A 24,699-nucleotide genomic window follows, 5' to 3' on the forward strand; every position below is an offset into this window, starting at 1 on the left:
ACCCCTGTGCTTTGGAGCCCTGCCCTCTCACCAGCACCTCCCTGTGAAGCCTTCTGGGCCTCTGGCCCCCCAGCAGGTACACGCAGGTCAGGCCCTGTGCCCTGTGGTGCCCTCCCTGGGCCTGCTGGTGTCCCTCTGAGACCAGGTGGCTCTGTAAACACTAGGGGTGGGGCCTCGTGGCAGAGGCTGGGGCTCTCAGGGTGCACAAGTTCAGGAAGAGGCGTGTGTTTCCAGGTCCCCAGCCAGCTGCTGCGGGAGGCAGCCTGGGCTTCCAGCGTCCCCAGCAGGCTTCCAGACAGCTGGCTGCAACTGGCTCCCACGACCCCCCTGCCACCCCTGCCCCCCAGCACTCAGCCCAGATGGTCACGTCCCCATCCTGGCCTCCCAGGCAGCCCTGTTCCAGACACACATGAGCACGGGTGCAAACACAGCTCATGCATGTGCTTTCCAGCATGCCACCTCCCACCCCCCGGGGTAGAAATCAGCCAGACCCTAACTACAAACAGCCCCCAAACTTTATTATAAACAGGCTATGGCTCCCCAGCAAAGGCACAAAGAGACAAGAGTGGTGCCGGGCAGAGGCCCCAGGCCCTCAGAGTCCGTGTGCAGCTGGGCACAGGGCCCGGTTGAGGCAGGCCTGACAGCGCGGGCGGAGGGGCAGGCAAGTCTGCTGGCCAAAGCCCACCAGCAGTCCATTGATCTCGCTCCACAGCTCCCTGTGGGGGTGGCAGCCATCAGTGTGGAGGGAGGGTGGGAGGGAGGGGAGCCCGCCCTGCCCCACCCCCACCCTGCACACCTGGGCAGCCACTCCTCCAGTGCCCTGCGGGTCTCCTCCGGGGACTTGGTTGCCTTCTTGGTCCATCTGAGTCGGTTTACGATTCTGTGCACGTGTGTGTCCACTGCTGCTTGGAGATGGGGCAGGGTGAACACAGGGCAGGCTCACCGGGCCAGACTGCCCCATCCCTGCCACGGCTCCCAGTGCGGGTTGGTGGGGGGCTGAGTCTGAAGCCTGAGTCCCCCTACACACCTCCCCAACCCCCGCCGGCTTCTGAGGAGGACCCAGAACTACGCAGGCCTGAGAGAGAGTCACATGGGCCATCCCTGCTGCTAGGCAGGGGCTGGAGCCAGATCCAGAGGACTTGGGCCTTTTTCCTGGGGTGCAGGCAGCAGTGCCTCCTGGCCCAGGCACGGGCCATGGGTGCCAGGCTGGGTGGCAGCAGCTTGACCTAGTGGGCTGGCATGAAGTCACTGCCCACAGAGCCAGCACCTGCCACTGCACCATCAGGAACGGAGTGGGGAGCACGGCCAGGCCAGCTGCAGCTGTCGTGCACCCGGCCGCAGCCCCAGCTCCCCCTGGCCGGCCACCCTGGGGCTTGGCCTGGGCACCTGCTCACCGAGGCCCCCTACCCTAGCCAGATGCAGCCCCTGCCTCCTCCTCCTATCGTGTCTGCCGAAGAGAAAGCGAGTTCCTGCACTGGCCCACTTCCCCCTGCTGCTGGCTGCCTGGAAAAGGCTCGGGCCCGCCCCAAACAGCGATAACGGGGGCACAGGGAGAGTACGCAGATGGAGAAGCCACACCCTTGGGTCACCACCAAGCCTCAGTTTCTTTCTCTGTAACACGTAGGTGACCGTGCCCTTAAGTTACCCAGAAACCCAGCCCAGGGCCACACCACACTTGTGGGCCAGTCCAGGAGGGCTCTGCACACCTGTGCCTCTAATGGGAGCAACTACTTCCCCTGCTTTGCGGCCCAGCTCGGAGAAGCCAAGTGCCTTGCCCAGGGTCACCCAGCTGGGAGGGCAGAGCTGGGATCGGCTGCTGTATCCCATGGCTCTGGCTCTCTACTCGACGGGGCTTCTTCTCTCAGGAAACCCGCTGGGAAGTGGGGCCCAACCTCCCTAGGATCTCCCTGCAGGTGGCCTGGCCCACAGACAACCAGATAGGGCAGCATTCCCACACTCCTGCCTGCTGCAATCAGCTGCGGGCGGGGGCCCTTCCCCCACAGACCTGCCAGACCACTCCTAGACACGGGCAGCCGAGGACAGCCGCCCAGATAAGCTCAAGTATCTGCTGAGAGGCTGGCAGCCGCAGGAGCCCAGTGAGGGAGGCTCTGCCCTGGCCCCGCCTGGCCTGGCTCCCGCTTTTCAGGGCTTCTGGGCTCCAACCTCATCAGGTAGCCAGAGCCCTCCTCCTCTGGCGGGCACTGCAGGGAAGGGGTCCCTACCCCAGGGGGCAGGCTTCACAAGCCTCAGAAGCCCTGGGGGGATCCCCACCACCTCTCCTGGCTCCTCTGCATGAGTCCCTGAGAAGCACCACGGTGGGAGCACACAAGCGGGTCATGGGTCAAGCCCTGGTTTCCGGGCTGGCTGGGCCTGCGCTGTGCAGCCTCAGAAGCCCCCACTCGCTGGGCAAAGATCTGAGGAAGCAGTCCCACCCCGACCCAGGGGTCTGTCTCCACTTGGAGCTCCTCCAATGCCAGAATGCAACACAAAGACCCAGGATAGGGATTCCAGAAAGGGCCCCCACAGCCGCTTCCTCCTCCCCCCGGGTCCCCATGTCTGCACTGCACCTGCCCCCTCTGACCACGCTCATTCCAGGGCCTTGTGCTCTGGCCCTCTTCCCCAGCTCACGGCTTTGCAGATGCTGTTCCTTCTGCCTGCAATGCACTTCCTCCTCTTGGCCTGGCCAGCCCACCTCACCCTTCAGCTCTTGGCTGAATTATCACCTCCTCAGGAAGTCCTCCCAAATGCCCCAGACCAGGCCAACTCCAAAGGTGCCCTGCATGCCCCCATCAGTGTTTCTACCCCAGTGTCTCTCTCCCTCATGCAGCACAGACCCGAGTCCATCTAGGGCCTCTCCCAGAGGCCAGCACGCTATAGGAGCTCCTCAGCAAACAGGAACTCCTCCTGCTAGTACCCATCTCTGGGTGGGGTGGGCCTAGCTCTGGGCTGGGAATACCTTTCTGACCCTTCGGGCTGAGTTGTGAATGAGGAGACCTGAGCTGGGGTCACTGGTCACAAGGATGTGGGGAACCTCAATGGCAGCCAGCAAGCCTGGAGCCAGCCACTCCTGCCTCATGGGCGCATGCCACTCACCAATGCCTGACACAGTGCCCCAGGCCACTGCCATGGCCAAGTGCGCCATCTTGGGCCCGACGCCTGGCAGTGCCACCAGCTCTGCCAAGGAGGCTGGGATGTCCCCATCATAGCGCTGCTGCAGGATAGCACTGGTCTGCTTGATGTACTTCACCTTGTTCTGAAAGATTGGGGGGGGTCAGCGCTGGAGGTCAGGAGTATAGCCCGACCTGGGAAGACGAGGCCCAGAGGAAACCCACAGGTGCCCAGAGCTACCCGCCAGCTGTCCAGGACACACTCAGAGGCACCTGCTTGCCTCTGTCCCCCAAGTAGGTGGGAAAAAGTCAAGGGCAGGAGAGCCCAAGGAAGGCCCAATGCAGGCCTAGACCCTGCCTCCCACTTGCCTGGGGCCAATGACAAGTGCATGGGGTCCGGCTTGAGTCTCCCTGCCCCATCATTCCCTGCCAGAGACCAGGCAGGCTAAGCAGGACCAGTTAAGCCAGAAGCTGGGCTCAACAGCACCTGGGCCTTCAGGAAGGAAGGCTGGAGCCTGGGGCTCCCCCTCCAGCCACCAGGCCAGCCGGGCGGTTCCCATCCTCTGCCTGAGTGGACAGGGCTATTTAAAACCCATTTGATGAACTGCAGCCCAGGCCAGTGCCAAGGGGAAGTAGCCCCACCCACCCGGCTGCCTTCAACAGACCCGCGCACCCGCCACCCTGTACTCTGTGGCCTGTTGGGGCTCCAGAGGGGAGGGGTTGTGCACTCCAGGGAGGCTTGGAGTAAACAAAGGGATAGATGGGTGGGCAGCCTTAGTGAGGAAGAGAAGGGCCAGGCGTCTGGGAAGGGAGGTGGAGGAAGGAAGGGGTGGGCTGCAAACAGGAAAGGCCAAGGAGCTCCAGCGCCTGGACTTGAGGCCCCATGGCCAGGCCCCCTGTGGGCTGGTCAGAGCGGCAGGGGCGGGGCGGTGCTCCAGTGGGAACTCATAGCCAGGCCCCCATGGCCAGGGATGCCCGCCCCGGCCTCCCACATCCCACAGCCCACTCAGTCTGACATCTTTCGCAGGCCAGTGGCACCCCCAGCCCCACTCGCCACGGGCTGGGCTCACCCTCCAGAAGCCCACAGGATAGATGAGCATGCCCAGCGTGCTGTCATCCGTCTGCAGGATGCTGTCCACCGTCAGGCCCCGGGCCCGCAGCCGCTGCATGGCGCCTGCTGTCACCTGGTCCTTGGTCTGGCTGGAGAGCATCAGTGACAGCAGCACCTGGTACCTCCGCACCTGCTTGCACAGTGACAGGCACCAGGGTGGGGGCGGGTCCTGGGTGCTTAGCCCAGCCAAGCCCTTTACTCATCTGCACGTGTCACCCCAGGCAGTGTATGGGATATCTGCCTCCTATCCGCCCGGGCCAAGGGTGTGTGTGTGGTGCATTTTCCACTTATGAGGAAAATAACAGCACCTGCTTTGCAAGATCACTGTGAGGCTTAAAGAATTATTACTGCATTCAGAATTGCACCCGGCACGACGTCAGTGCTCAACAGCCCTTGGTTGCTCTTGTTATTGTTATTGCTTTGCAAAGGATGCTGCTGCCCATTTTACAGACAAGCAAACTGAGGCCCGTCACCAGGTAGCAGAGCTGGGATTGGAATCAGGTTAGTCTTAAGACCAGGCTCTGGGCCAGTGAAGTGTAAGGAACTCCCTCTCTCTCTCAGCAAACGTTACTGAACACCCATGATGTGCCAGCTGTCCCCTGCTAAAGGCCTGAGAGGAAGCAAGTGTCTTGTTCAGAAGGGGGTCACCGGCAGATGGGTGCCTGCCTGCCTACCTTCGGGGGTGCGCTGAGGTCATAGCAGTGCTCAGCCCCCAGCTGGTCCACGGGTGCGTCCTTTCCACTCCTCATGGTCCGGATGTTCTCCAGCTGCCGCCGCCAGTCCTGAGGCTCCCAGGCTGGTGACTGGAGATGCTCGGCCCCCTCTCCTTTCTCACCTTCTGAGGCCTCGTATGCCACATTCAGTCTTGGAGCCTTCCGCTGATGCTTCACAGGGCTGTAGCTTTTCCTACCTTCTGCAAAAAGTACCACTTGGTCCCTTCAGTGAGGGCTACAGGTAAGGAAAAGGTGTGGGTGCTGCCCTACCTGCTATCTCATCCTACATCATTTATTCAACAACCACCCATCACCTGCTACAACTGTGGGTGCTTTGGCCTCTGCAGCATGTGCTACAGGCCAGGTCAGCCTTCCTTATGCCGTTGGCCCTCTCACCAAATCCACTTTAGCACATGACGACTCTTAAGTAACAGCCTCCACCATGGTGCCCCCAATCTAGTCTCGACACTGTCAGAGAGAACTTTCTAAAATCTGAATTGAGTTGTGTCACTTCCTGTTTAAAACTCCAAACTCTGTTCTGGCATCAGAGCTCCTGCCTACCTGGCTGGCATTATTGCGTGCCTGTCCCCCACTGCCATGCTTCTGCCCAGTGTGTCATCTTGTCTGGACTACCCCTGGGGTCTTTGGGTGTCTGTGGGAATCCTCCTGTGGACAATCCTGCAGACGTCCAGGCAGGACAAGTGGCAGGGGCCCTGTCGTTCTCACCCACCGCTGAATCTCAAATTAGGTCCTTAATAAGGACGTATGTAGGTCCCTAATAACGACGTAAACGTAAGGAAAGCCACGCCGTTTCCCATTTTCTCTCAGAGGCACCCTCTCGCAGGGGGAGAAAACTTCTGGCTGGGAGAGTCCTTGGCACCGGGCCTCTGAGCTGGAAGCAGCTATGAGGACAGGGCCGGTTTGCCTCGCAATCAGCCTGGCACAAGTGGAGTACCCTAGGGCATGCTAGTGGGACCGGGAGAACTTTCTTGAACAGGACGAAGGTGGGGGAGGTGGGAACGCCTGAACCCAGCCCCTGTCTCCTGGGAAAGAGCTTACGGCGGGAACTCAGGGCCCCAAGCCCCCAGCCTCTTGCAGGCCCCCACCCCGCCTCTCTTCCTGTGACCCCGCGCGGGCGCGGCGCTACCTGCAGCCGCCTCTTCTCTCCGGAGCAGCGCTGGCTTCTCCCTACGCCCCTGCTGACCGGCCCCGGGTCCCCGGCTCCGGCTGCGGGTCACCATCCTCACGCCCACCGCGTTCATGCCGGATTCCTGCGGACTACACATCCCGGCGGCCCCCGGGACTCCGTCACGTGACTAGCACTCGCCCATCCTTTCCTCCAGAGGGCGGCCCTCGGCGCCCTCCCGCTGCCGGAAGTGCCGGTCGCGCTTCCGGCGGCGGCTTGTGGCGGAGGGGGTGTGCTCGGTTCTCGGCTCCGGGACTGCCTCGCGCGCTGCGGGCGGGGGGAGTGGTGAGTGGTTCGAGGCGTCCTGACCGCCGACTCCGACGGGGCAGCGGGGGAGGCTGCCTCTCCAGGCCGGCTCGGCACTGAGGCCGTGGGGGCGGACCCCCGCAGTGTCAGGCCCGGCTCTCGGGCGCGCCCACCGCAGCCTGATTCTGGAGCTCCAAGCATTCCTTGGTTTTAAGTCATGGCGGGTGCGAGGGGGTCCCTGCTCCCGGCGTCCCCCGACAGTCCTCCTCCACACGGGGAGAAGAGAGATGGCAAATGTCAGGGCTCCCTGGGCCCCGCGGCGGCCGCCCCCTGGCCCCAGTTCCCCTCCCTCACTCCATGCACTGAGGCGGGCGGACGGCCTGGCATTTTCCGGGTTTATTTCTGGCCAGGACCGCGCCTGGCTGTGGTGGAGTTCTCTCGGGGGCTGTGGGAGGGAAGAAAGGTCGTGCCCACCGGAGACCTAGGGTTCGCGGGCGGCCGGTGGTCCGCGGCGGGGCAGGTGGGTGGAGCCGTCCCTGAGATCTCTGCCTGATTGTCGGCACAGAGGAGTCCTCTGATGCGTCCCTGCCCAGCATGGCCAAGCCAGCAAGCAAAGATTCAGGCTTGAAGGAGAAGTTCAAGATTCTATTGGGACTGGGAACTCCAAGGCCAAATCCCAGGTCTGCAGAGGGCAAACAGACGGAGTTTATCATCACGGCGGAAATCCTGAGAGTGAGTGAGCTGCCTGGGTCTTCTCTGCTAGCTTAGTGGGAGGTGCAGGGAAGGCTGAGTTTGGTCTGTCACCAGGTTCTGTGGGAGATGGGCTGCTGGTGACCGTCTGTGGGGCTGCTGTCCCCAGTACCATGGTGACATATGTGTCTTTTCTCTGGAAATTCAGGAAGTCAGGATCTTGGCGACTTGGTCCACCACACTTGAGTTAGTATTCAGGTGTTGATGCAAGAAAACCTATTTTAGACGGCCTAAAGGCCATGGTCTCCACAGGTGATTAGGGTTATGGCCAGGGGTAACTGGTAATGTGTGAGTTCCTGGGAGAAGTAAGGCTTCACTTTTTTGTCTGTGTTGGAATCTCACAGACGTGCCTACTCAGTGCTTTACCCATAAATAATGTTGAATGTTTGCACTTGTAAAGTTTCCCGTTCGGAAACAACCAAAATGCTCGTCAACTGGTGAAGATTTAAACAAAATGTGATGCCTTCATACGACAGAGTAGTATTTGCCAAAAAGAGGAATGAAGCACTGATAACATGCAACAGCATGGATGAACCTTGAAAACATTATACTAAGCGAAAGAAGCCAATCACAAAAGCCTGCATAACGTATGATTCCATATATATGAAATGTCCAGAATCAGCAAATCCATAGAGACAAAATAGATTAGCCTTTGCCAGGGCCTGGGGGGAGGAGGGAATGGGGAGTGAAGCTTCTTTTTGAGGTGATGAAAATGTTCTGGAATTAGTGGACCTGGTTGCAAGCACTGTGAATATGGTAAAAACTGGATTATACAGTTTAAAGTCGTTACAGTGGTGAATTTTATCATATGTGAATTTTATTTCAATAAAAAAGTGCAGCTATGGAAAAAAAAAAGTCTGTTCTTACTCCCCTAAGGTGGACTAGTCAACTCTGGTGATTCTTGGTTTCAGAAGGTTCTGCTGTGGGTCTCCAGCGTGGGAAAGGCAGGGCAGTTCCTAGAGTGCTCTGTGATTGGCAGGTAAGGAAACCTGGTGTCTGAGCACTGGCCTTTCCTTCTTTCATCTCTCCAGGAGCTGAGTGTTGAATGTGGCCTCAACAATCGCATCCGGGTGATAGGGCAGATCTGTGAGGTTGCCAAAACGAAGAAATTTGAAGAGGTAGGTGTGTCTCGGTTGGGTGCCTGGAGAGATTCATGTGAGCTGCATTAAAGCCTGATTTGGATCTTTTTAGGAGCAGGGTTGACAGCTGACTTCACTAATGAACTGATATGCACCATTTGAGGGAAATTTAGTCTTCATCTTAGCGATGAGGAAGCTTCTGGAAATGTCCTGAGCATAACCCTGAGAGGCCAGTCACATGTGGAGATGGGGAGCAAGGGGATTAGGCTCTTCTGGCAGATCCAAAAGCGGTTTTGTGGTGGCTTACAGAAACGCACGCTCACTTGTCCTCTCACGTTAACAGATTCGCAGGAAGGAAAAATAGGGGAATGTCGGGAGAGCGTGTGGTTTCACAGAGAACAAGCCCAGGCATACCAGTCTCTGTCTTTCTGGGAGAGATGTTTGGGTGGTATTAAGCAGCCTCACGGACGTAGGAGTATTTATTTTGGGCAAATACTTCCAGGCTGTCTCCTGATGTCCTGTGGACAGAGTGGGAAGCTGCCTGCCGTTAGAGTTCCTCAAGGGCTCTGCTCTCGCCTCAACCCACTTTTGTGTGAGTGACACAGGAGGAGACATGGGTCTCATACCTGGCGGGTTCAGATTTGCTCAAGGGGAGAGGGACCACTACGTCCTCTCAGGTCATCTGAAACGTGCAGGCTGCACATGACCAGGGATAAATGTGAGAATAGGTATCTATGTTCCTAAAGTTATCTGTGTACAATAAGTACGGAAAGGGGAGCCATGTCAGAGCTGCCGTCGAGTGAATAGACAGATAGGCCTAAGAGGCTGGAGTAGTCCACGGGCTCAGTGTCTGTGCTCTTGTGGCTTAGGTTGCATCAATAGGAGTATTGTGAATGGGACAAAGGAAGTAAAACTTGCAGTGTATTCCAGTGTATGACCGAATAATGTTGGTCAGACAACATTGAAAAGACATTTTAGTTCCCCTCTTAAGAGGATTGAGCCCAGGAAAGGGTGAGTGGCCTGGAAACTCTGGCTGGAGGGAGTCAGGGATGGTTAACGTGGAGAAGGGAAGCTGACACAAGAGAGACTGATTCTGGGAGCTGAGGGAAAAGCACCCAGCAGCTCCCTCGTGGGCTGGGTGGACTTAGGAGGCAGATTCCAGAAGCCTGGACAGAGTTCTTTTTTTTTAAAGGTTAGCTATTTGAATTTATTTATTTATTTATTTATTTTTGGCTGTGTTGGGTCTTTGTTTCTGTGCGAGGGCTTTCTTTAGTTGCGGCGAGCAGGGGCCACTCTTCATCACGGTGCGCGGGCCTCTCACTGTCGCGACCTCTCTTGTTGCGGAGCACAGGCTCCAGACACGCAGGCTCAGTAGTTGTGGCTCACGGGCCTAGTTGCTTCGTGGCATGTGGGATCTTCCCAGACCAGGGCTCGAACCCATGTCCCCTGCACTGGCAGGCAGATTCTCAACCACTGTGCCACCAGGGAAGCCCCTGGACAGAGTTCTTAGTGAGTCAAGCCATGCAGCAGAGGCAGGGTTGGGGTGGGGTACTGAGTGGCCCGAAGCTGGTTTGTTTACACAGGGGAGATCCAGAGCATGGGATTTCTGGGTCAGGCTGCAGGCCCGGGGACCGCTGTGGTACTTCTGGTTCTGAGACTCTTCCAGTGGCTTTTCCCATGGAGCCTGAGCAAGCTCTCAGAGACTCCCTGCTGATCTCTGGGGGCAGCCATGACGGCCTCCCTGGCCTTCCTGCTTTCCTCCCTCCCCTCAGACTATGGCCTGGTGAGGGTTAAAGGGACCTGTGAGGGTTCGAAGTAGCTTGGAGCTGTTCCCCTTGTCAGGCTCGTGGTCGCTGTGGGCTGTGACAGGTACATGAGGGCTTTAGAGGAATGAGTTCTAAGTCAAAAGACCACGTTGTTCTGCTCTGTCCTTTGCTCATGGAACTGTCCCTCAAGTTGAGGGGCCAGCACACCAATCCCTGTCCCTTCTTTGCTGGGCAGCACGCGGTGGAAGCACTCTGGAAGGCCGTCTCGGACTTGCTGCAGCCAGAGCGGCCGCCAGAGGCCCGGCACGCGGTGCTGGCTCTGCTGAAGGCCATCGTGCAGGGACAGGTAAGGGTGGCTGCTCTGTGCCTGGGGGGAGCTGGGGCGGGCCACGTGTTGACTGCTCCCGTGGGCCACGCTTGGACTCTCGTCTTTGGCGAGAACACCAGGCACAGGTTCGCTGGTTCCCAGGGGCCTTGCAGCTGGACTGCCCGAGTGGGCGTGCTGGTGTCACCTCTAGTATCTGCGTGACCCTGGGCAAGTCACTGGAGCCCCCTGAGCCTCCACTTCCTCTCCTCTAAAGTGGGGATGCTTGTCATTCCCTTTTTTCTGGGACATTTTGGGGAGTAAATGAGGCAGTTCACCCAAAATGATGAGAATGGTTCCTCGCACGAGTGAGCTGTTGTTTTCTTGCTCTCACTGACTTCCTGCCCCTCACCGTGGGCTCCTGCCCCTTGGTCACCATGCTCCCGCCATGCTGGAACACCCAGGCCACCTCTCGCCATTCCTGCTTGGAAGGTTTCCTCTCCTCCTGGCCTGTTTCCTCTACGCCTTCACACCCCGCTGCTCAGAGAAGTCCCCACTCTCAGCTTGGTTAGGTGGCTATCATCATTCCGTGAGCATCCCTCGAGGGTGGGTGCATTGACTCCTGCTGTGTGCCCAGACCTGGGCGCATAGTAGGTGCTCCACACACACACTGGTCAAACGATGACCAGGGCGCCTGATCCCCTACCCAGTTAGTCCCTCACAGCCGCTTCCTCCGGGAGGGAGAAAGGGCCCCAGGGTTGGGAGTCTTGGAGCCCACGGCACTTCTTGGACTTCTCACAGCTGCTTGAGAAACCCAGGGGGATCCTGGCAGGACTGCTGACCCGATGGTTTTGTCTTCAGGGGGACCGCTTGGGCGTTCTCAGGGCCCTCTTCTTTAAGGTCATCAAGGATTACCCCTCTAACGAAGACCTCCACGAGAGACTGGAAGTTTTCAAGGCCCTCACGGACAATGGGAGACACATCACCTACTTGGAAGAAGAGCTGGGTGGGTGCCACGTTGGGTGTGAGGTTTCTCTGGCCTTGGTGATGAAATTTAACCTGGGATGCAGGAAGGCCTGTTGGGCCCAGAGGGAGTGCTGCAGTTCACAGGGGTGGCCTGCAGAGGGCGCTGCAACACACTGGTCTGCTTATCTCTGTGCAACCAGGATCAGCCGACCGAATCTCCCCAGGAGCTTGTTAAAAATGCAGAGTCTGGGCTTTACTCCAGACAGGCTGGCTCTGAATCCCTGGGGAGTGGGGCCTAGATGTGCCTTTTAGGCGGGCAGGAGGTGGTCTGCATTTTGCTGTTGGGAGAGCGTGCTGCTGACCCAGGCCTCAGGCTGGGTCTTATCCAGAGTGCCCTGAGGTTTTTGGGGGGCTGGGGCCGCCTCGCTGCGTCTTCCTCCTTGCCCTTTTCATGCCCGGTCTGGCCTCCTAGCCCTTTCCTTTGGTGGCCATCCTCCCCGTCATCCTTATGGTGTGAGGTTTCCATGAGTCTTGAGATTTCTTGTCACTGCTGTGGGGAGAAGAGGAAGGCAGAGGAAGAAGTAAATCTGACTTGGGCCTTGCTGTTCTGTCAGAAACGGGCCTCAGCTGTTGGTCCACCTCCAGGACAGGTGCTGACAGTGAGGATGTGGTTAGCTTTTCTGTCCAAGTTTATGTGTCTAGCAACCAAGCGTTGCTTGTGTCTCCTTTGAGAGATTCTCTGTGGGGATGGGGGCCTCCTAGACACTCGCCCCGTGTTTGCACCCCCAGCATCGGGGTCAGGGCTCTGAGCATCAAACGCACAAACGCTGCCCCTGCCTCAGCTCAGACCCCTTCATGCATCCTGGGAGCTGGTGAATTCCAGAGTCCATGACATGCTGACCTGCTCGGGCTCCAGCTGAGCCTCCATCGGCCCCGTGCTGGCCTGCCTTTCATTCCGTGGGGACCAATGATGCTGTTTCCAGCAGTGAATGGGATGGGGACTCATTTTCCTGGGGAGGAGGTGAGTAGGAAGGACGTTGCTCTCCTCTTTTTCTCCCCTAGCTGAGTTTGTCCTGCAGTGGATGGACATCGGCCTGTCCTCAGAATTCCTTCTGGTGCTTGTGAATCTGGTCAAATTCAACAGCTGTTACCTTGATGAATACATCGCATCCATGGTCCAGTAAGAAAAACATGTGATCAGTAACATGCACTGATCACAGTGCTGCTGTCTTATGTCTGCAGTTCAGCTCTGTAGGGTGAATAAAGCTGTTAAAACCATCAAATAAATGGAGATGTTGGAAGTGGCCAAAGCCACCTTCCACATAATGTTTGTAGCAGATGTGTGATATTACTTGATGTTTTGTTTATTGTTACTTGTTATTTGTTCAAAACACTCTGTGAAACCCTGCGGGCAGAGGGTTGGTCTTGGTGCTGTACACTCAGCGCTGAGCAGTGGTTGGGTGAGGGGAGCCCTGAGGGAGGATGAGCCACTTTTTTAACTGACTTTGTAGAGGAACCAGGAAGTAAAACGGAGCCACCCAGCCTCTGGGAAGTGTCCTCTCAGCTGACTTTGTGTGTCCTCCCACAGCATGATCTGCCTGCTGTGCGTCCAGACCGTGTCCTCCGTGGACATAGAGGTCAGTAGCTGCCCCTGTCCAGGGACAGTCCCTTTCACCATCCTTCTGGGCAGGCCGGGTGGCATAGCAACTGAGACCCCAGGCCCTGGGGTCAAGCCTTGTGCTGCCCCTCACTGGCTGTGTGGCCTCGGGCAAGCTGCTTGACCTCTCTGAGCCTCAGGACTCTCTCCTGTAAGTAAGGGCGGTTGGATGACTTCCGTTGTGGGGTTATAGTTCATGATGGGATAACCCACCGTGACTGGGATGTAAAAGTGCCTCCCAGATGCTTGCTCACTCTGTGGTTCCCAGGAAGGCTGCTTTGACAGAGGGGAGGGGCAGTCATTGCTGACCAAAGGATGGTCAGTGGAGGAAGCTGAGGGTGTCACTTCCCTGTGAGCAGGAGGCAGGGCTGGCCTGACTTTCTCCGCCCCACCAGGTCTCTCTGCAGGTGCTGGATGCCGTGGTCTGCTACAACTGCCTGCCGGCCGAGAGCCTCCCCCTGTTCATCGTCACCCTCTGCCGCACCATCAATGTCAAGGAGCTCTGTGAGCCTTGCTGGAAGGTAGGGGTCTAAACTCTCATCCTGCAGAGTTCTTGCCCGGATGAAGTGATAAGCCAGGCTTATGGACAGGACAAGGGCCATCTTGTCCTCAATGAATGGCCATCTTATTCTCAGAGCGGCCAGACAGTGGCCTGTTGAGGGGAAGCCAGTGGCATTTTCCCAGTGGCTGAGCTGAGGTCAGGGTTTTGGTGGCATTTTGAGAACTCGGCTGCCCCTGTTCCGGAGGAGATGGTGGAGAGCAGCTGGACGTGGAGGGCTTCAGAGCGGTGGCCGTGCGAGGCCCCGGGCTCGTGTTTGCCAGTCTAACAACGGTGCATCTTGCTTCCCAGCTGATGCGCAATCTCCTGGGCACCCACCTGGGCCACAGTGCCATCTACCATATGTGCCGCATCATGGAGGACAGGTGAGTGCGGGTGGCCCAGCCGGCGTGGGTGAGGGTGGCTTGGCGGCCACAGGGCCTCCTCAAGGAGGCTCCCTGTGTGGGCTCTATGCCTCGGCACAGGCTGACGCGGAGCTTCCTGTTCTGGTGGGGAGGCTGCTCCAGAAGTGAGCCCTGATCTAGGGCTCACGTCTTACGCTACTGGTCACCTGTCCTCTCCTCCTCCTGCCAGTAAAGTCAGAACATGCAAAACTGAGCTCTTGACCTCCCTCCCACACGCGGACCTCCTCCAGTGGGGCTGCCTCACCACCTACTTGTCACGAGGCCCTGCCTCACCTCCCACAGCCAGACTGTCTCAGGTGGTGTTGCTTCTGCCCCTGAGATGGCTCGTCTGTCCACTCCCGGGCCCCACCCCCTTAGCTCTCACCTCCTCACTGGTCTCCTGCACCTGCTCTTGGCCTCCCGAAGTCCATTCCTCCACACAGCAGCCACACATAGTTTTTCCAGCACAGATCTGACTGTGTCACTTTTTGCTTGAAGCCACAATGGCTCCTAGTGCTCTCAGGATAAAAACCAAATGGCAAGGCCTGGATGGTCCAGCCCTGCTCAGCCTGTAAGCTTCTCGTTCCCGCCATGTTGCCTTTCTGCCACCCACCCAGGGCCTTTGCACATACCTTTCATCTTGCTGAAATGTCCTTCCACCTGGGTTGAGTTTCCCTGAGTGTCCTTGACATTGTAGTGTTGCGGTTAGATTCCCTGATCGCCCTGAGCAGGTCTGCTCTCGTATCCCATGGCTTTCCTTCTTAGCTGTAATCTGAGTTGGAACCTTGGTGTTTATTTACGTGATCTTTTGGTTCACACCTGTGTCTCCTAGGCTGTCAGCACCATGATGCTGAGGGCTGTTGAGCGAATGCGTGAATGAATCACACAGTTGCTGCTGGCCCCCGTGTCCCCTGCCCAGCCCACTTCCCCAGCTTTGCTTCTGCCTCATGAGTGTAGGGACCTCCGGGGAGGCTGCTAGGAGCCTGGGCAGATGCTGGGCTGGGCCCTGCTTATATCCCGTCTTCCCGGGGAACGCTTTCAGAGCCTACATGGAAGACGCCCCACTGCTGAGAGGAGCTGTGTTCTTTGTTGGCATGGCTCTCTGGGGAGCCCACCGGCTCTACTCTCTCAAGAACTCCCCAACATCTGTGTTGCCGTCATTTTATGAGGTAACTTGGCTTCTGTACCGCAGTGAGCTGGCGAGGGCGGGAAAGCTCACCTCATCCCCACCCAGTGGGAACAGGCCTGTCAGACGGGGAGTCTGCTGCAGGGGCAGGAGGTGGGGGGCGGGGCGCGGGGGGAACATGTGTAGTCACTTGCTTTGCAAGTAGGTTTGCGATGTAGGGCCTTTGAAGGTTTTATCCTCAAGCAAATATTTTATGAATTTCATCTTCTACAAATTAGCATCAGGACTGCTCAAGATTCCCCCTGGGGATAGTGACATGCTTGCTTTCGACAGTTTCCTTGGTCAAGTGGCAAACTTGCTCTTGCTCTAGAATGAGGCCAGCGATAATAGCTTGTGTTTCCACCATGCCTGGCGGAGTTCGGAGCACTTTGCGTGTTTTCATGTAGCCGTCATGGCACCCTGGTGAGCTGGGGCAATCATACCATCCTCATCTTACTGGACAAGCAGATGAGCTGTGTCATGTCCCAGCTCACACCGTGCCCCTAATGGGGTCCTTCTGGCCACACCCCGTCTCCTGGGCAGTGGAGGGCGTGCTCTCTGCGCATTGCTTGCATCAGGGTAGCTTTCAGGTTCCTCTAGGCCAGGAAGCCAGGGGCACGGAATTTGAAGTGAATGGTCTGGCTACGTCAGGCCCTTTGGAGCCAGTATAGAAAACACACTTCTGGATTCCTGAGATACTACTTGTGTGGCCCGCGAGATGTGCGTGGGAGTAAGGCATCTCATGCTAGGTTCCAAGGGCGACGTGCTGGGGCTTCCTGTGCGTGAGCGCGAAGGGACTGACACTGCGTGCCCCCCGGGCCATGTTCCAGGCCATGACCTGTCCGAACGAGGTGGTGTCCTATGAGATCGTCCTCTCCATAACCAGACTCATCAAGAAGTACCGGAGGGAGCTCCAGGCCGTGACATGGGACATCCTGCTGAACATTGTTGAACGCCTGCTTCAGCAGCTCCAGGTGAGGTGGGCACAGGGAGAACCGAGGCGGCCGACCTGTTGGCCAGAGGGCCCCTTCCTGGGGGGTGTGGACCATGGGGGCAGCTCCCCGCCCCTCCAGGGCCCTGCCTCAGAGCTTGCTGGGCCGTGTTCTCTGATGGTTCTTGGGTGGCAACTCGCCGTCCACTGAAGACAGCTGTTTTTCCCAAATCCCCTCTATCGGTTGGAGCAGGACTATGTAATAGGTGAGCAAGGGGGGTGGGGGGCAGTGTCGATCAAGATCGACAGAGTAACACACCAGGTGGCCTCCATGGCCTGCAAGTGGACCCTGAAGACAGTTCCCAAAGTGTCTCGAATGCTGCCCGCAGTTGGTGGAACTTTGGAGGAGGGCGTTGACTGTGGCAGGAAGGAGGACATGCTGGTGCAGGGGCTGCAGATGAGATGAGGTCACATATAGCATGGGCTAGGGGCTGGGCCTCCTGGGGCACTGGGGCGGGCTCTAGGCGGGCGGCCAGGCCCATGGGAAGAAGGACCAGAACTCAGCAGGGCCTGGGTTCTTGTCCCTCAGGGGTGGCTGCTGGGCCAGACCATTGTCACGACCAGCTGGTCAGGCAGTGCTTCATCTTGGAGTGATGGTCTGGGAGGCCACACCCCTGGGGCCTCCAGAACATGCGAGAGCCTGAGGGAGGCGTGAACACACTGGTAGTGGAGGCCCGCCTTGTGGGCACAGCCACGACCCCTTGGGCCCCACCGTTCCCCAATGGGCAGGAATAGCACTCGTGCCCCCTGCCCAGCGGGAGGACCTGCGGGGGTGTCTGGATTCAGCTCATTTGAGCTGAGGACTCTGATGCCGAGTCCTTGAAGGGAGCTGAGATCTCTCCTGTGTAACCGTGCCTTCGTGTTGCAGAGCCTAGACAGCCCAGAACTCAGAGCCATCGTCCACGACCTGCTGACCACGGTGGAAGAGCTGTGTGATCAAAATGAGTTCCACGGCTCACAGGAGAGATACTTTGAGCTCGTTGAGAGATGTGCAGACCAGAGGCCTGTAAGACCACCTCTCTCTCCAACACAGTGGGGCCTTTGGTGCTCGGACAAGAGGGTGGTTTAGGTCAGGCTTCTGGGGGAGGGGAGGGGCTGCTCAGCTCCCGGAGGTCTGGCTGTGTGGGTCTGGAGGCAAGTTTTCCGTGAGTTTAAAGTAAAAACCCTGGCAGGCTTCTGCTCCCCTGGGATTTGTGCTCCAGCAGGGAAGTCTGCCGGGCCATCAGGAGGCTGAATGAGTGTGGGTCTGTGAGAGCACATCACAGCCTAAGCATCCATTTCCTCTCACCTGCACGGAGGGAGGGGCCAGTTGTCTTCATGCTCAGCATATCTGCTCCCCGAAAGGCAGGCAGCCCTGGTGCCAGAAGGGCTCAGCCTGATGCAAGGCTTTTATGTGGGTTTTATTTTTTATTTCTTTATTTTGGCTGCATTGGATCTTCGTTGCTGCGCACAGGCTTTCTCTAGTTGCGGCGAGCGGGGGCTGCTCTTCGTCGTGGCGCGCGGGCTTCTCACTGCGGTGGCTTCTCTTGTTGCAGAGCATGGGCTCTAGGCGTGTGGGCTTCAGTAGTTGCAGCAAGTGGGCTCAGTAGTTGTGGTGCGCAGGCTCTAGAGCGCAGGCTCAGTAGTTGTGGCACACGGGTTTAGTTGCTCCATGGCATGTGGGATCTTCCTGGACCAGGGCTCAAACCCATGTCCCCTGCATTGGCAGGCGGATTCTTAACCACTGTGCCACCAGGGAAGTCTGTTATGTGCGTTTTAAATGAATCTTCACTGCTGCCAGCAGGGCCTTTATCGTGTGGGCTCCCTACCTGGGCCTCGGAGTGGCTGGTCTCTTGGGCCAGCAGCATGGGGCTGTATTTATCAAAAAACCTCTGGAAGGGCAGAGCGGCTCGTTCACTCCAGATCTTTCTTCTTTTGGCAGGAATCCTCCCTCTTAAACTTAATAACCTACAGGGCTCAGTCAATCCATCCAGCAAAGGATGGCTGGATTCACAACCTGCAGTTACTGATGGAGAGATTTTTCAGGTAGGCAGCCTCTGGAGGCCCGCCTGACCCTGTGTCTGCACTGCAGGCAGGACACTGAGAGTTAGCACTTTCCTCTCCGATTCTTGAAAGTGACAGTTCTCACTGAGCAGGAGAGGGTTTGTCTTCCAGAGGACAGAGTCCTCTGAGGCCTCTGTGCTTACTCCCTCCTGTGGAGTGGTCATCTAGAAAGAGGCCATCTCTGAGGGCCGGGTTCTCTGCCTCTTTACCCCATTCTTGGTCTGGATGTTGCCGAGCTGGGCCCCACGCGGGGAGGATCCGGAGTCAGTCTCGCCTGACATGGAGGCGGGTGGGTCTGGGGGCTGGGTCCCCAGGGAAGCCATTGGAGGTTGGGCTGCTCGGGCTGGCGGAGGGTGAGGCCGGTGGCTGGTGCACCCGCCCGGCCCCAGCAGGTGTGCCCCTGCCCCCAGGAACGAATTGCGCAGCGCTGTGCGTATCAAGGTGCTGGACGTCCTGTCCTTCGTGCTGCTCATCAACAGGCAGTTCTATGAGGTGTGTATCCATGCCGGCGCGGGAGCCCTGGGGCAGCAGGTGCGAGGGCGGCCTCCACAAGCCATGCAGGGTGATGCACGCCCGAGAGGCAGCGTGTGGCCCTTTCTGGGCACCGCACGCCTCGTGGGGTCGGCCTGGGACCTGGGGTCTGCCAGCGCCTCTCTGTGGCAAGCTTTGTTTCCTCGTTCATCCCTCCCTCCCTCCCTCCCCCCCTCCCTCCCCCCCTCCCTTGGTGCCTTCTGCCAGGCCTGTGGCTGAGCAGACAGGAGGGCATAGTCCCTGCCCTCAGGAAAACAGTCTTGCGTGGGGACATTTTCTTTTCATTTTTGTAATCACACTCATCCTCCGGGCTCTGGGCTGATCACCAGATGCCAGGGTGGTGCCAGCCCCTACCAACCTCTCTACCGCATTTCTTCCCCTCCAGTCCATCCTTCACTAGGTTTGCAGCCAGGGCCTGTCCTTCTTTCAGAAACGGCAGTGGCCCCTGCCCACTGGGCTCTCTTCTCCGGGAGATGCGCTCGGGCTCTGCATCTCCCCTCGCTTCCCAGCACCTTCCTCACTGCTGCCTCGCTGGAATGCCTGGCGTCCCTAGGACCTGCCCACCCCTCCTACCCTCTCAGCCTTCCCTTTCCCTGCATCTCTGTCCCTTGGAATTCACTCTTTTTCAGAGTCCAGCTCAGTGCTGCCTCTTTTAGGAAGCCCTCTGGGTTCTTGAGTCCCTCGTGTTGGAGTCGCTCTCGTCCTGCTCTCTGCTCCTGTAGCGCTTTGTACCTGCTTCCGTGAAAGCGCTCGTCCTGCTGCCCCGTTATAGTGGGCTCTGTGATGTCGGGGACGAGGTCTCTCTATCCCCAGGACACACACGCAGAGAGCCCTCCACATGAGATCCTTCTTAATTGTGATGTTGAATGACAGAGAGGGAGCGGGGACATTCACTGCTGCATCACGTCTGAGGCTGAGCCCGTGGGCCATGCCCCGGCTGGGCCAACGTGTAGTCGTCATCATTCTCCTGAGCCGAGGGGACACACAGAGTGCCCTGAAAGGGGCCTGGGCCTCTCAGGCACTCGCACACCCCGCCGCGGTTGTCCCAAGTCTTTAACAACGTGTTAGGTGAGTTTTGGCCGTGGCCAGTGGCTCACCTGGCTTCTCTTGTGCTTGGTGCAGGAGGAGCTGATCAATTCAGTGGTCATCTCACAGCTCTCCCACGTCCCGGAGGATAAAGACCACCAAGTCCGAAAGCTGGCCACCCAGTTGCTGGTAGATCTGGCTGAAGGCTGCCACACCCACCACTTTAATAGCCTGCTGGACATCATTGAGAAAGTGAGAGCCGCTCGGGCCTAGGGCTTGGGGCACCTGGGCTGCCATTGGGAGCCCTCTCTGTGGCAGAGCCCAGCGGACAGCAATGTTCTTTGGACCCGCTGTCTCCGTTCTCTGCAGGGAGACTGCCTGGGTCTCTCCGAGATGGGGTTCCCTCCTAGCAGAGATGCGGCGGTGTTGGGAGGTCTGGCCGGGCCTGCTGCTGCTTGGCGCTGTCCTGCTGCCGTGCTGCCCAGGGGTCCTGGGACATGGCTCTGTGGCTTTGGGGGAGACTGGCTGGGGGTGGGGTTTGGACACATTGTTCTTCTGCACAGGCAGCATCCTTTTAATTTCAAAATGCATCGCAGTTTCTGAACCATGCCTTGGATGAGGGGAGTGCATCTTTCCTCTTGAGAAATAAAGGAGAAAGTATTTTTTGGTAGAAAATATCAGATCTGATGGTTGCTGCCTCAGGGAGCCCAGAGTTGGGAATTTAAATAGAGATCTTCTCTCTGTAGGTGATTGCCCGCTCCCTCTCTCCACCCGCTGAGCTGGAGGAAAGGGATGTGGTGGTGTACTCAGCCTCCTTGGAGGATGTGAAGACTGCAGTCCTGGGACTCCTGGTCATCCTTCAGGTGGGCCTCTGCATCTCATTGGAGTGCTGCTCTTTAGGGACACATCCCCGAGGAGACCTGGGCACTCCCTGGGGTCGCAGAGGGCAGTCCGGGTGTGATCCCAACTCCTCGTTACAGTGAGCGGACCAGGTCAGAGCCCTGACCAGGTCAGGGAAGGGTGGACAAGGCCCAGCCAGAGCCAGTCTGCAGGAAACACTCCCGAGCCAGTGCCAGAACCACCCCCTCAGGTCTCCCCACAGCCACTGAGGTGGGAAGGGCTGGTGTCCATTCTGGCCCCACAGTTATTTGGTCTTTTTTTAATAGCTTTTTTGAGGTGTAACTTACATACCATACAATTCATCCATTTAGAGTATATGATTCAGTGGTTTTTGTTGTATTCATGGAGTCGTGCAGCCATCATTAGGAACATTTACCCCAAAGCAGCTCCATACCCATTAGCGGTCACTCCTTATTCTCCCCTCAGCACCTCCAGCCCTTGGCAATCACTAATTCACTTTCAGTCTCTGTGAATTTGCTTATTTTGGGCATTTCATAGACGTGGAATCACACAATATGTGACCTCATGTGTCTGGCATCTTTCATTGAGCGTAATGTCTTCAAGGTTCATCCATGTTGTAGCGTGTGTTGGTACTTCATTTCTTTATATGGCTCAGTAATAGTTTATTGTACGGATAGACCATATTTTGCTTATCTGTTCATCAGTTGATGGACACTTGGGTCACTTCCACTTTTTGGCTGTTGTGAATCATGCTACAGTGAACCCTCACACAAGTTTCTATGTGGACACGTGTTTCATTTCTCTAGGGGATCCACCTAGGAGTGGAATTGCTGAGTCAGCTGGTAACTCTGCTTAATCGTTGGAGGAACAGCCAGGCTGTTTTCCACAGGGCCTGCTCCATTTTACACTCCCAGCATCAGTGGATGAGGCTTCCATTCTCTCCACATCCTCACTCACACTCCTTATTCTCTTTTTTTTTGTTTATCACCATCCTAATGGGTATGAAATGAAATCTCATTGTGGTTTTTTTTTTTTTTTAATTAATTAATTAATTTATTTTTGGCTGTGTTGGGTCTGCGTTTCTGTGCGAGGGCCCTCTCTAGCTGCGGCAAGTGGGGGACACTCTTCATCGCGGTGCGCGGGCCTCTCACCGTCGCGGCCTCTCCTGCTGCGGAGCACAGGCTCCAGACGCGCAGGCTCAGCAATTGTGGCTCACAGGCCCAGCCGCTCCGCGGCATGTGGGATCCTCCCAGACCAGGGCTCGAACCCGTTTGCCCTGCATTGGCAGGCAGACTCTCAACCACTGCACCACCAGGGAAGCCCTCATTGTGGTTTTGATTCGCATTTTCCTAATGACGTTGAGCATCTTTCCATGTGCTGATGGGTTGTTTGTGTATCTTCTTTAGAGAAATATCTGTTCAGATCCTTTGCCCATTTTTAAACTGGGTTATTTGTCTTTCTCGAGTTGTAAGCGTTCTTTCCATACCCTGGATACAAGTCCTTCATTAGTTAGACAATTTGCACACGTTCTCTGTTCCCAGTCATTCTCGCCACGTCGTGCTCGCTCTCCTGCATGGTGGCTGTCCTCACATGCTCCCGGGCACCGCCTGGCTCCTGAGGCTTGCTGGAGCTGTGGACTTGTCCCTTTACGTGCCCAGGAGGGCAGCGATCAGGCTCTTCCACTGGCTTGCAAAGCATTGTGGTGTTATCTATACTTAAGGTCACCTGCCAGTATCAGTATTGTGAAAAATGTAATATTTGAATCAATTGGTTCATAAACTACTTTGTAAAATTTTGATGGCAGAACAGTTTCTGTCATGTTTATACGTGATGGACTTTTATTATCTGGTGTGGAAGTTTAAAATTTGATAAAAAGTGGACGGCACCTCCTTGGTGTCTTGTCCATAGCAGCCCCATGCTCCCTATGCCCTGACTTGAGGGGTTGTGGGGAGCCCTGTGGCCCGGATAAACCCAGAAGCCTATACGGAGAATGAAGAAGAGATGGTCTATTGCCCTCACTTGGAAATCGAGCCCTGGAGACCCGGGGCTGCAGAATCGAGCTGTTTCCTACTTGAGCAAAGTCCTGGGCCAGCCTGTTTTCATTTTTCTTTTTTTTTTTTTTTTAATAGTAATCTTTTATTTATTTATTTATTTATTTATTTTATTTTTGGCTGTGTCGGGTCTTCGTTTCTGTGCAAGGGCTTTCTCCAGTTGTGGCAAGCAGGGGCCACTCTTCATCGCAGTGTGCGGGCCTCTCACTATCGCGGCCTCTCTTGTTGCGGAGCACAGGCTCCAGACGCGCAGGCTCAGTAGTTGTGCCTCACGGGCCTAGTTGCTCCGCGGCATGTGGGATCTTCCCAGACCAGGGCTCAAACCCGTGTCCCCTGCATTAGCAGGCAGATTTTCAACCACTGCGCCACCAGGGAAGCCCCCATTTTTCTTTTTTTGTAATTAAAAAGTAATATATACGTCCAGTTAAAACACGCAAACGGCATAAACGTAGCAAAAAGTTCGGTTCCCTCCTTTCTTCCCACCAAAATGGGCAGGCAGAGCAGTGGCTGCCCGAGTCCATGTGTGTCCTTCCTGAGATGCTTGTGCTTTGTCAAGCATGGTGTCCAACTCCCTCCCCTCTCCCTTGTGTGTGTTTTTTGGTTTTTGTGGAAGGCAGGGATAATGCTTTTATGTTGTTTTTTTTTAATTAATTAATTTTTTGGGGCTGCATCAGCTCTTTGTTGCGGCGCGCAGGCTTCTCTCTAGTTGCGGCGCATGGGCTTCTCTCTAGTTGTGACACGGGGGTTCCAGAGTGCGTGGGCTCTGCAGTTTGCGGCACACAGGCTCTCTGGTTGAGGCGCACGAGCTCAGTCGTTGTGGCACATGGGCTTAGCTGCCCCGCAGCATGTGGGATCTTAGTTTCCCGAGCAGGGATTGAACCCGCGTCCTCTGCATTTAACCACTGGCCCACCAGGGAAGTCCCTATATTGTTTTTGAACCAAAGAGACACCACTCTGTTAATCATTTTTTTCTTTAAAAAGAATATCAATAAAAAAATAAGTAAAATAAAATTCAAAAATTCAAAATAAATAAGTAAATAAAAAGAACATCAGTGATACTTTTTTTTTGTTTTTTGTTTAATTAATTTATTTTTAGCTGCATTGGGTCTTCGTTGCTGTGCGCAGGCTTTCTCTCTAGTTGCGGTGAGCGGGGGCCACTCTTCCCTGTGGCGCGCGGGCCTCTCATTGCAGTGGCTTCTCTTGTTGCAGCGCACGTGCCCTAGGTGTGCGGGCTTCAGTAGCTGTGGCGTGAGGGCTCTAGAGCGCAGGCTCAGCAGTTGTGGCACATGGGCTTAGTTGCTCCGCGGCATGTGGGACCCTCCCAGACCAGGGCTCGAACCCGTGTCCCCTGCATTGGCAGGCGGATTCTTAACCACTGTGCCACCAGGGAAGCCCAGTGATACGTTTTTGAAGCAGTGCTCTCCTCCAAGGCTCAGGGTACCACAAAGGGGACCCTTGGCTGTAGCTGGGTCCCTTGGGTCCCTCCTGCCCCCAAAACCAGGTTGCTGGCAGCACCACGAACTCTCACACCTGGCCTCCCCTAGCCTCGCTTATCAGGGAGGTGCTCTTGACCTTGCAGAGGTGGGGGAGACGGACTCACTGTGTGGTTAATAACAGCCCCAGCAGCTAGGTGAATAACCCCCTTTATAACCCCTCACGAAGCACACCTCCCGCCTTGCTCTGCCCCTGGTTTCTCCCACTTTGCCTCGTGGCGTCGAGAAGGTGCTCTGTTGGTGCACGTGGATCCTGTCATGTGTTGCTGTGTTGTGCGCCATTGGGCAGGTTTCTCTGATTCATTAACTGATTCCCTGTTGATAACACAGATACGTGGCTGTTTCTGGTTTTTTGCCCTCACCAAGGGTGGGTGCATGTGGGCGTACCCGTGGGGTGAAGCCCCGAAGCGGAGTTGGTGGCTTGAAGTGTTTGTACATTTTAAAGAATGGTGGGTGCGGCCAGTTACCTCCAAAGTGATTGCCTGGCCTCTCCCCCCGGGCATCAAGGTGCTGACTCCCTGGCTGCAGTTTGGCCTCCTGCCCTTGCAGTGACCAGCACGCTCTCTCTGCAGACCAAGCTGTACGCCCTGCCTGCCAGCCATGCCACACGTGTGTACGAGAAGCTTGTCAGCCATATCCAGCTCCACTACAAGCACACCTACACCCTGCCCATTGCCAGCAGCATCCGGCTGCAGGTATGTTCCCTGGGGC

General features: G+C 56.7%; 2 protein-coding genes across 11 annotated transcripts in view; one reads left to right on the forward strand and one right to left on the reverse strand.

Annotated features, from left to right (window-relative positions):
- Positions 1-497: 497 nt before the first annotated feature.
- NTHL1 (nth like DNA glycosylase 1) lies at positions 498-6,275 on the reverse strand. Of its 2 annotated transcripts, none has more exons than XM_082432031.1 (6): positions 6,079-6,275; positions 4,893-5,128; positions 4,178-4,348; positions 3,094-3,253; positions 797-902; positions 498-716 (listed from the first exon to the last, which is right to left on the reverse strand). In XM_082432031.1, the coding sequence occupies exons 1-6, from the start codon at positions 6,215-6,217 to the stop codon at positions 593-595; spliced, it is 936 nt and encodes a 311-aa protein (XP_082288157.1). In that variant the 5' UTR covers positions 6,218-6,275; the 3' UTR covers positions 498-592. The 2 variants fall into 2 exon arrangements, with proteins under 2 accessions (XP_082288157.1, XP_082288156.1); XM_082432030.1 differs by having other exon boundaries at positions 4,893-5,131; positions 6,079-6,271.
- Positions 6,276-6,287: 12 nt separating this feature from the next.
- Positions 6,288-24,699, forward strand: part of TSC2 (TSC complex subunit 2) — a 38,504-nt gene continuing 20,092 nt past the window's right edge. For 8 of the 9 annotated variants that reach the window (XM_082431990.1, XM_082431992.1, XM_082431991.1 and 5 more), the window contains exons 1-17: positions 6,290-6,402; positions 6,929-7,095; positions 8,145-8,231; positions 10,194-10,304; positions 11,124-11,268; positions 12,291-12,408; positions 12,817-12,865; positions 13,281-13,406; positions 13,736-13,809; positions 14,870-14,996; positions 15,823-15,966; positions 16,852-16,989; positions 17,905-18,008; positions 18,437-18,518; positions 19,680-19,835; positions 20,330-20,446; positions 24,561-24,683. In XM_082431990.1, coding sequence (XP_082288116.1) covers positions 6,958-7,095; positions 8,145-8,231; positions 10,194-10,304; positions 11,124-11,268; positions 12,291-12,408; positions 12,817-12,865; positions 13,281-13,406; positions 13,736-13,809; positions 14,870-14,996; positions 15,823-15,966; positions 16,852-16,989; positions 17,905-18,008; positions 18,437-18,518; positions 19,680-19,835; positions 20,330-20,446; positions 24,561-24,683 — 1,839 coding nt within the window. In that variant the 5' untranslated portion in view covers positions 6,290-6,402; positions 6,929-6,957. Of the gene's footprint in view, positions 6,403-6,928; positions 7,096-8,144; positions 8,232-10,193; positions 10,305-11,123; positions 11,269-12,290; positions 12,409-12,816; positions 12,866-13,280; positions 13,407-13,735; positions 13,810-14,869; positions 14,997-15,822; positions 15,967-16,851; positions 16,990-17,904; positions 18,009-18,436; positions 18,519-19,679; positions 19,836-20,329; positions 20,447-24,560; positions 24,684-24,699 lie in introns of all 9 variants that reach the window. The other variant, XM_082431998.1, reaches the window with a different exon arrangement.

Source organism: Balaenoptera physalus (assembly GCF_965194825.1).
Source record: "Balaenoptera physalus genome assembly, chromosome: 16".
NCBI lineage: Eukaryota > Metazoa > Chordata > Mammalia > Artiodactyla > Balaenopteridae > Balaenoptera > Balaenoptera physalus.

Excerpts from the sequence above, each read along its gene's own strand:
- NTHL1 (XM_082432030.1), bottom strand. The coding sequence starts at position 6,217 with ATGTGTAGTCCGCAGGAATCCGGCATGAACGCGGTGGGCGTGAGGATG. Across the intron at positions 4,349-4,892 it reads ACCTCAGCGCACCCCCGAAG|GTGCGGAGGTACCAGGTGCT; the intron begins GTAGGCAGGCAG and ends CTGTGCAAGCAG. Across the intron at positions 903-3,093 it reads GGGCACTGTGTCAGGCATTG|CAGTGGACACACACGTGCAC; the intron begins GTGAGTGGCATG and ends ATCTCCAAGCAG.